The 10,211-nt window shown below is 35.5% G+C and overlaps 3 protein-coding genes across 5 annotated transcripts in view; all 3 read left to right on the plus strand.

Moving 5' to 3' along the window:
- LOC106300858 (coiled-coil domain-containing protein 124) overlaps positions 1-136 on the plus strand; it is a gene marked incomplete in the record, with an annotated part of 1,277 nt that extends 1,141 nt beyond the window's left edge. The window contains 1 exon segment of the mRNA XM_013737114.1: positions 1-136.
- A 74-nt stretch (positions 137-210) lies between these two features.
- On the plus strand, positions 211-3,789 carry LOC106300857 (UDP-D-xylose:L-fucose alpha-1,3-D-xylosyltransferase 3). Of its 3 annotated transcripts, XM_013737112.1 has the most exons (7): positions 828-987; positions 1,112-1,117; positions 1,210-1,523; positions 1,602-1,857; positions 1,937-2,602; positions 2,676-2,922; positions 3,149-3,789. In XM_013737112.1, exons 4-7 carry the CDS (start codon positions 1,630-1,632, stop codon positions 3,556-3,558), a joined length of 1,551 nt encoding a protein of 516 aa, XP_013592566.1. In that variant the 5' UTR covers positions 828-987; positions 1,112-1,117; positions 1,210-1,523; positions 1,602-1,629; the 3' UTR covers positions 3,559-3,789. The 3 variants fall into 3 exon arrangements, with proteins under 3 accessions (XP_013592565.1, XP_013592566.1, XP_013592567.1); XM_013737111.1 differs by having other exon boundaries at positions 211-1,117; XM_013737113.1 differs by lacking the exon at positions 1,112-1,117.
- Positions 3,790-4,533: 744 nt separating this feature from the next.
- LOC106298875 lies at positions 4,534-6,038 on the plus strand. Its single transcript, XM_013735006.1, has 2 exons — positions 4,534-4,702; positions 4,770-6,038. Exons 1-2 carry the CDS (start codon positions 4,576-4,578, stop codon positions 5,141-5,143), a joined length of 501 nt encoding a protein of 166 aa, XP_013590460.1. The 5' UTR covers positions 4,534-4,575; the 3' UTR covers positions 5,144-6,038.
- The last annotated feature ends 4,173 nt before the right edge of the window (positions 6,039-10,211 follow it).

A 10,211-nucleotide genomic window follows, 5' to 3' on the forward strand; every position in this document is an offset into this window, starting at 1 on the left:
CTGCTTTGGGCATATTTTGCCTGACATTGTAAAAACTCTATGATATAAGTAGTAGGTAAAACTGGATAGATACATCTTGAGTACTGTCCTTGTTGTATGCGTCCATTAAGCATTCACTCTTTGCGTTTATTGAGTTCGAATTTGCGTCTAGAGAAATATGCCTTGTCTTTCATTTATTTTCCTCTGCCGTTTAGAAACAGCAGGTAGGTAGTAAACCTTAACAAAACAAAACTCTCTCAGACCGAGAACCCAGCTAGCTAGATAGTCACATGAAGAAACACATATCAGCAGGAGGTACCTTTGTGTAGACACAGTTACTTGGAACATGGTTCAGTCGAGCTCATAGTCAAGCAATCTATGTGTGTTTCTTTGTAACTTGAAACTCCACGGGTTCCTCATGTGCATAGGTGATGTGCTGTGTAAGCGTTTTAGTGATAGCTGGTTGCCAGAACAACACACATAGATTAGACACTAGGGATGATCCTTCTCCTTGCGCTTTTCTCTCTAACCAGGAAACGAGAGTTTTGTTAGAAACTTTGATTAAGGCTATTTAACCTCTCCAGAACCTTTTTCTGTGTGCTTTACTTGGGCAAATCTGTGATAGGATCCTCATGTTTTTCAGGTTCCACATTTTTTACAAAATATTAATAAGTTATATACTATTTTTTTTTGAAGAAAACCAAACCACGCTATAATTGAGTTGTGCCAAACAAAAAAAGAAAGTTATTGACAGAGTTGTCTGAAAGTCAAAAACAGTGACATTGTGCCTGCATCTCGTGTTCGAAGTCGTTAGGCGAATCTGCAAAGAAAAGTTATAGAATCCCTAAAGTTTACTTTTCTGATGGAGAAGAAGAAGACTACTGGAATAAAAATAAAAATATTAAACACATTTTTCTTGAAGATGACGAAAAGTGTTCACATGTCTTCTTCTTCTTCCTTTCTCCATTCGCATACCATTCCTCTCGCCGTCTTTCCGCTGTAGTTTTGGTACTTCTCCATTCTCCCTTTTTCGTTAAAGTTCCATTCTTTTAGTTTCCCCCTTTTATTCTTCTTTAGTAGTACTACTACTACTACCCTTTTCTCCTTCTTCCTCTTCAATTTTTCAATGAAGCTCAAGGTTCATTTCTCTCTCTCTCTCTCTCACTTGGTGTTATTCTTAAGATCTTGTCTTCACTTATTGAGTTTTGGTCTGAAATCATCTTATAACAGGGACTTGGAGCTGGGCTGATATCTGTTTGGCTATCTGGGTTTCTCCTAATCGCTCTCTCCTTCTACGGCACTCTTCTTCTCTCTCCTTCTCTCCATAACCCTTCCTTCTCCTCAGATTCTTCAGTTTCTCCCAGGATCACCATTTTCACTGCCCTCCATGACTCCTCCTCCTCCTTTGATAGCCAAGCTATTCATTCATGGCTAGCTTTGTCTTCCCAAGTCAAAATTGTTCTGTTTACTCAACACAACAACAACTCTTCCCTCACCGACACTTTTGGTTCCCGTCTTCTCCTTGATTCCACCGTCGATTTCACGTGAGCTCTTCCTCTTTTTCTTGCAATCATTGGTTCCGGAACTGATTCTTGTGTTCTTTTTCTTACCTTAACTGTTAGGTTTCTTGGCACTCCGTTTCTACACTCAATGCTGGCGAGAACCGAAGCTTATGCATCCGACATAGCTGTCCTAATAGATCCACACACTCTTCTTCTACCAGATTTCATCTCCGCTCTAAACTACGCTGACCACGAGCTTGATCGTGATTGGCTTCTCGTTTCTTCCTCAGTAAACATTCCTCGTTTCCCTTTCCACTGGGACCAAACAGGACGCTTCTGGCGTCAGTACAATGGGAAAAGAGTGAGATTCGGTGAGGTAATGAAAGAAAACAAACTTTTTATTGGTAAATGATTCTCTGATCCCTCAAATCAAAATCTTTGTTTTCTTTAAACAGTTGCAGAAGATGATAAGTCTACGAAGTTTGCAGTCGAATTCTAGTGAAGGAAGCAACATGATTATGGCGTGGAACAACGTTGATTCCCCCTTGCACTGTGGAGTGCTTCCTCCTTTTTTGTACCAAAGAGGAACTCACAATCAATGGATCGTTAACGAGGCTTTGTCATGTAAAAGAAGGTTTGTGTTCGACGCTACTTCCACCATTTCTAGCGTCTCCATAGGCAATGCAGAGAGGAAGTATGATACAAGAAGCTGGGAGTATATAGGAAACTCTCATCTCGGGAAGCTCTACGGGTCCTTGTCCAAGTCTTATGCTTTACCAAAGCTTTTGAAGTGTAACAAGCGTTACATACTCGTTACTGCTTCAGATGGCTTTAGGACGCGAGAGAAGATCTCAGCTTGTATCAGCAGAAGCAAATCAAGAAGCTTGAAGTTGGAACCTGTAAAGAAAGATCAGGCAGTGTCACCGTTGAAGTTACCTTATGACCTTGAGTCTCTTCTCCCGTTAGTTGCAGACAAGAACAGAACCGTTGTGCTTTCAGTTGCTGGGTTTAGCTATAAGGACATGCTGATGAGTTGGGTGTGCAGGACACGCCGCCTCGCTGTTCCAAACTTCTTAGTCTGTGCACTTGATGACGAAACTTATCAGTTTGCTATATTGCAGGTAAACACAAAAAGTATCTTTCTTGTTACTACATTGAAGAGAGTTTCATAACCAAGTTGGGTGTTGTGTTCAGGGTCTGCCAGTTTTCTTTGATCCATACGCACCAAAGAACATTAGCTTCAATGATTGCCACTTTGGATCAAAGTGTTTCCAGAGAGTGACCAAAGTCAAGTCAAGAACAGTTTTGAGGATACTAAAGATGGGCTACAACGTTCTCTTGAGCGATGTAGATGTGTATTGGTTCAGAAACCCGTTGCCTCTGCTTCACTCTTTTGGTCCTTCTGTTCTCGTTGCGCAGTCTGATGAATACAACACAACAGGTGATATATGATGACATGAATCCAATGTTCAAGAAATGGTTAGGCTGCAATTAGACGTTTTATAGGAGATTACCGATTAGGCGGATGTGTAGACTGATTTGTTGAATGTTTTGTTTGTGTCTTATTTGCCGTCTAGGCGCTGTCTAAACCGATTTTTATAACATTAGTTGGACCGACCTTTGTTCAAAAAGACTAATGAATTGTTGGTTTTGTTTGGTTTTTGCAGTACCGATAAACCGACCAAGACGGTTGAACTCAGGATTCTACTTCGCACGTTCAGATGAACCAACGATAGCAGCAATGGAGAAAGTGGTTAAACATGCTGCAACCTCTGGTTTATCAGAGCAGCCTAGCTTCTACGATACACTGTGTGGAGAAGGCGGAGTCCACCGTTTAGGAGACGATAGATGCGTTGAGCCAGAGACGAATCTGAGCGTTCATTTCTTGGACAGAGACTTGTTTCCTAACGGAGCTTACGGAGACATATGGCTGAAGGAAGATGTGAGAGGAGAGTGTGAGAAGAAGCATTGCTATGTTTTACATAATAACTGGATCAGTGGGAGACTGAAGAAACTTGAACGCCAGATGATGAAAGGTCTCTGGGACTATGACGCATCCATGAGGATGTGTGTGTAGAGGATAAAGATAAAGAGTAAAGGTTATACAAAAACAAAAAATTATACGTTATTTGAAGCCATCTTAGTTTTGAGTATAGTTATACAAAAAAAAATGTATTTATTTGTTGTATTGTTTTATGAAATAGTTTTAGGATATATGAACTTGCAAGCAGCAAGTTATTTGGAATGAAACATTTATAGGATGTTGGTGATATTGTACTCACTACGCTCATATGTTTTCATTTGTCAGCCTCGGATTTAGATTGAAGTTCTATACAAATGCTACGTTCAATATTTTCATTTGTTATAGGTAGTTCATATCTAATAGAAATAGATATTATACGACGATATAATTGACGTTTTGACCAATGTTTATCGAATCTGCATATTCATTCTTATAAAGGCAAGTTATGTGAGTGCCTAGTAAAATATCTACCCACTTGTAAATATCAAGAATTTTACGACATTAATGAAAATCTTCGTGGTCGTTGTGGCTTTTCAAGGGACCGGGTTGCACAAGACACGACAATGGAAAAGTATCAAATAGCGTTTGCTAGAGGAAACGAAAGAAAATAAAAAACTCATATTATTGTTTCTTAATGGAAAAGATATCTAAAACTTTTGCTGTGGCACTGAAAATGATATCTCTTTATATACATGAAACGAAGAAGAAGAATCTACCGTAGATCATCGACCGTAAACTTATAACCATACTTGTCTAGTTCCATCCAAGTCCGCTTGTCAAACAAAATGGAATCTGATTTGTCCTATGAAGTTTGCACCTTTTTCTTTTCTATTTCTTTTTCAGATTCACAATAATATTTCCAAAAATATATAACGTCGGCCAAATAGTTTTTCGAAATAAAAATAATGATCTAATAAACTTATGGACACACACGCACTAAAAGAGAATATACCAAACATATTTCCTCGGTTCACACGCCTTTGCATTTCATGAAAACACACTCTCTCTATATATAAAGTGTTGAATCTTATATTAGCTTTGGCTTGAACAAAAGCCATACACATCAAAGCAATGGCCACCGTTAAATTCCTCTGTAGCTACGGCGGGAGAATCATCCCTCGTTATCCCGACAACAAGCTACGTTACCACGGCGGCCACACACGTGTCCTCTCCGTACAACGCTCCATATCTTTTGCCGGTAAGCTTCTTTTTCTCTTCCCTTTCAAGTTCTTTGTCTCTCTATATCTGACGGTGTTTATTAACAGAGTTGGCGGTTAAGCTCGGCGAGGTATGCGGGATGAAGGTGAGCAGTCTCCGGTGTCAGTTACCAGCGGATGATCTCGACGCGCTTGTCACCGTATCATCGGACGAGGATCTAGCCAACCTCATGGAGGAATATGATCTCGCTGCGACGGCGCTTAAGATCCGTGTTTTCCTTTCTCCTCCGCTTTCAACGATGTCGTCTTCTTCTTCGTCGAACTCATCAACCTCTCGCTCTTGCTCTCCTTCGTCTCCGTCAACTGTGAGCCCGAAAACATGTCCGGTCTGTGTAGAGAGATCGCATCATCGCAACACAAACAAGGGATGCTACGTTCAAAGAAGTCCGAGCCGTGATCAGTTCTATCTTGTCCGCAATTGAAACTCATCACTTACACTGTGGCAGTGACTAGAATTCTTGAATTCTTAGGAGTTTTTTATCTTAACACCGTGAGGATCAGTTTCGGATAAGGCAGAAGTGAACTCGAGAGTTTCTGTTTTATGTAATTGTAGGACCGCGAAGATCATGAAAATCAAGAAACAGAATCGAGATAATATAAGGTTGAAAAACTTTTAAGAAATGGTTAACTAAGATGAATTCAGAGAGAATATGGTCTGACCAATGATATGACCAAAGAGGTATCTCAGCAGTTTCTCTCTGTCACAGTACTCTCTTTATCAAAGAAATATCTCAGCAGTTTCTCTTTGATAAAGAGAGTACTGTTCTTTCAATTACCTCCCACTGGGAGAGATTATACTTACCTTCCTCCCTTTGGGAGAGATCACTTTTATCATCCTATCTTTTGGTAGTGAGAAACATTCCCGCATCTTCCCTCTCCATGAGAGGTAAAACGTCTCCGGTGTTCAAGCCGGCATTGTGCTCTTCCTTGTTGGAGCGAAGCTCAGCCTTTATGGCACTGGCTCTGGCCTTTCGAGCGTTTACGGACCATTAAATGGTCTTTGGGGTTAAAGAAAGCGGTTTTCAATTCTGCCCTCCTCCAAATCTCATCTTATCCAAGTCTCGAGGACTGGATTTCATTAGTTGAAGATGCGGCGGCTGCTTGTGTTTTGTCTACAGCTTCAGACATTGGTTTTAGATCTCAGAACGTGTTCTCAGATTCTCTCAACTTTGCCTCCCTAATCATCTCAAATGAATTGGTACACTGCTGTGTAATTCCTCTGATTCTATCAAGTTGTTTTATCTTCTATGTAGTAGTGTCAATGTGATTGTCTTTTAATGTTGTCCTGTTCTGAAACAATTTCTCATTTATGGAGTGTAGCCACTTTTAAGTTTAATGAAATTGTTGTTTGACAAAAAAAAAGAAGATGAATTCACAGAGTTAAGATTTGATCTTTTTCTTTAATTCAATAAATCGTCGATAATGCGTAACGGTTATTTACGATTTTTGAATAACGAGATACAATTGTAATGAGACTATTTTGCAATTGTAATGAGATTATTATTGAGAAAAAAAATAGAGAAATCAAATAAAAACAGAATATGCTATATATCTTCTTCTTTTTTTTTTGAGAAAAGGCATTGAATATGCTATATATCGTGCGTGAATTGCCCCATACATTTGAACATCTTGTTAATCGTCTACATTTGAACCAGTGTGTGTGTGTGTGTGTGTGTGTGTGTGTGTTAAATTAATATGCAAGACATCCAAGAAGCAAGGATAAGATATTGCGTACACCACTTTGCAACAATCTTTTCCTAACCACCTGAAATCATTGTCCGCCGCTAATTTCAACGAATCGTGACATCCCGGCACTGTATCTATGGCGGAACAATAATTCGCAGCAGCTACTTCCGATTGTTGGAATACCAATGCCATGAAGATTAGGGCTGACAAGAAAAACATCGAATTAGATGGTTTCTTATTCATTTTTTTGGAGGGTTGAAAATGACTAGCTAGTATAAAAAGGACTAGCTAGTATCTGGAGTTGAGATCTTTTGTTGAGGTGAATAAATGAAAAATGTTTGGTTTATATATATAGAAGATAGATGAAGACAGTATGGCTATAAAACTTATTCAATGATAACCATTGACTATTGAATAAATTGATAACGTAGATATCCTTGATGTTTTCAGTCAAAAAAAAGAAGAAGATATCCCTCATTTTACGGTACACTTCCCATTTTGTATTGTTAAACAATTAAGGGAACAAGTTAATAATTCCTTGTATATTAATTGAAAACCATTTAAAATGAAATTGTAATCTATATTTTATACTAATTTTAAAATAGACTTAATGATATGTCACTTAATTATGATATCAATTTGGACATGGCAGATTAACAACAATTAGTTGACAAAAAAAAAGATTAACAACAATTAAGAATTCTCTATATATTAATTGAGAATCATTTAAAATGGAATTGTAATCTATATTTTATACTAATTATAAAATATACTTAATTATATGTCACGTAATTATGATATCAATTTGGCTTACATGACATTATAATAATCAATTGAATAATTTGTAGGTGTAAAATCTAATTGCTTGGGAACATTATATTAACCCAAAATATAAAAAACCTATATTTTTTTCTTAAATAAAAGCTACGGTATTATCTAATATGATTAACATATATATGATAACTAGTGATTATGAATAATAAAAATTTGATAACAATTTTGGTATCCTTTCTCATTTTTTTGTTAGTTTTATATTATTAAAAGAAATTATTCAATCACATTAAACATATAATAAAAAAAATTAGTTTTTTTCTTATATATTAAATTTAAAATTTTTTAAAACGACTATAAATTACAAAAAATGTTAAAAATCTCACTTTAAAAATGTTGTGATCAATGGCTTAATTGTTTTTGGTAACAAGATACAAATGATCATAAAATCATATTAATATAAATTTTTATTTAATGGATATTCATATTAAATATTAAATAATATATATATAAATATGTATCTTAATTTTCAAATTTTCATTGAAAACGTTTCGAGACATTAATATTTTAATTTTGAAATTTGCATCAAAAAAAATCACATCGAAAATTTTGGGTTAATGGTTTAAACGTTTTTGTTACATCAAATATACAAATGTTAATAAAACTATATGAGTTGGAAGTCTCAATAATAAATATTTATATTTAAATATATACCATATAAAATAAATAAAATGATTATTTTAATTTATTTATCATAAAAATATTGTAAATAAACAAGATATATTATTTTAATTTATGTGGTTACTCTAATCTCCTATATATTAATTGAGAAACAATTGATTATTTTAGCAAGTGTAAGACTTTAGTAATTAATATTGTTCAAAAATCTAACAAGAGATCGATACAATGAAGATTTATTTATAAGCTATTGAAATCACCTAGCGAGAAAATGGATTGCACAACGAATTTGTTTTCCTAACTTTAACCCACTTTATATTCGTCACAACACCGACGAAGAGTATATGAAGAGTATATGAAAATGTCGATTGACAATCTGAAATAGTAACGTTTTTTAAGTTCAACCCATTGTTTTCTTTAAATGAGTCTAGAACAGTTTTTAATGATTAACTAAATGGATCACGTACATAGTAAAATGTGTTTTGGTTTAAAAATTGTTACATACCCAAAATAAATATGAACCATCAACAGTTTTGTTTAAAATTTTGTTACAATAAAAATATAGGGTTGGGCAAAAAAATCCAAATCCAAAAAACCGAACCAAACCCGACCCAAAAAATAGTATTGAACTTTAACCAAAATTGGTTAGATATCCGAATGGATTCAAAAATTTGGTATCTAGAAAACCAGAGCCGAACCTGATCCGAACCAAAATATTTCGGATATCTGAATATATCCGAACCAGATTTATATACTTAAATATATTAATTATTTTTAAATTTAATATCTCAAAGGATATACAAAATATATAAGATGTTTTTACGTTGTCCAAAATACTCGAAAATATATAAAAATAGTTATAAGTACATGTTTTAAAATAGCTAAACGATACTTAAAATACCTAAACTACTTAAAAAATATCTATTGATTTCCTATCCAAATATTAGGTAAACAAAATTTTATGTTAAGTTTAAGTATTTTGGTATACATTATTCAAATTTATATTTTATATATTAATTTTATTTTGACATTTTGAAAAATTTAAAGTTTATATGAACTTTAATTTTTGAAAAAAATTAAATAGGTTATCCGAACCCAAACACGAACCAAACCCGAAAAGATCCGAACCGAACCAAAATGATACTTGAATGCTCACTTCTAATCTAATGTAAAAAAAAAAATTATTGATTACAAAATGTATATTGTTTATAATATTTAAATACAATATATTTTATAAACAATTCATCCCGCGAAGGATGCAAATTATCATCTAGTTAGGTAATCTAAAATTGAGGGAAAGCACAGAGGGAAAGGGAGTTATGATTTATGAAGCAGAAACTCTATTCCTAACAATCAAAACTATTATTGAGAAAAAAATATGACTGTATCAACGATACCAACGTGATGCATGAACATCCTCTTAAAAAAACCCATAGGGTACCCTGAACCCTGCTGAAATTTGAAATCCAAAATCAGTGTTTTTAAGTTTTAAAATTGGCGGGGTTTTTTTTCTGGGTAGGTCATGTTTTGTAAATTACGCTATCGGGTTTACACTGTCGGGTTTCGGGTACCCTATAGTTTTTTTTTTTAAGTTAAGTTACACGCCGTCGTTTTATTGTTTTTTTACGCTATTTTGTTTTTGGGAAATTGGGGCCTATAGACATGAAAAAAACCATAATTAGCAGACTAGCTGTTTACCCTAACGGATGTATACACAGCGTCTTATATACATAATATTACTGTGATACACTCTCCAATTTACCGGTTCACCTGCTAGAAAAAAAAATTAAAAATAAAATATTTTTTACCTCCAAAGTAAATCGTGTCCTCTCCGTTTCCACACAACCTCCATTCTCACTTTCTTCATCGGTGGTTCTTCGCACTCCAGACGCCCCTGCCGTAATTCTCCTCCACCCACTCGCCTCCGCATGCAATCCCCTGAGCATCTCCGTCGTTCTCTCTTCTGATCGTCTCCGTATTCTCTACTGCTTAACGATTTCGTCTCCGTCTTCGCTACTGCATTCCGGTCTCGGTGGAGGCAAGTTAAACCACCGGTATCTCCAACTTCATAGCGTAACGGGTTTCTCAAATCTCTGACACCGCAGTAAGTTCAGGACTCCATATGCTTCTTCTCTGTTTCTCTGATTTGATTTTTCCATCTCGTCAAAATTAGGGTTTTTACTTGTTGTCTGTATCATCGTGAAGGAACCGGGATACCATACTTCCGGTGACGGAATTCCATCCTCGGAGGTCAGAATTTCTTAAAATTTTTTAGGGTTTGAGTTTTCCCGTGTTGTGTGAGGGTTTCTTAAATTTGAATTGTTTCATGTAGATGCTGTGAACTTTAAATTTGAA

This window comes from Brassica oleracea, chromosome C6 (assembly GCF_000695525.1).
Source record: "Brassica oleracea var. oleracea cultivar TO1000 chromosome C6, BOL, whole genome shotgun sequence".
NCBI classification, from domain to species: Eukaryota; Viridiplantae; Streptophyta; class Magnoliopsida; order Brassicales; family Brassicaceae; genus Brassica; species Brassica oleracea.

Excerpts from the sequence above, each read along its gene's own strand:
- LOC106300857 (XM_013737111.1), top strand. Across the intron at positions 1,524-1,601 it reads GATTCCACCGTCGATTTCAC|GTTTCTTGGCACTCCGTTTC; the intron begins GTGAGCTCTTCC and ends CTTAACTGTTAG. Across the intron at positions 2,923-3,148 it reads TGATGAATACAACACAACAG|TACCGATAAACCGACCAAGA; the intron begins GTGATATATGAT and ends TGGTTTTTGCAG.
- LOC106298875 (XM_013735006.1), top strand. The coding sequence starts at position 4,576 with ATGGCCACCGTTAAATTCCTCTGTAGCTACGGCGGGAGAATCATCCCT. Across the intron at positions 4,703-4,769 it reads ACGCTCCATATCTTTTGCCG|AGTTGGCGGTTAAGCTCGGC; the intron begins GTAAGCTTCTTT and ends GTTTATTAACAG.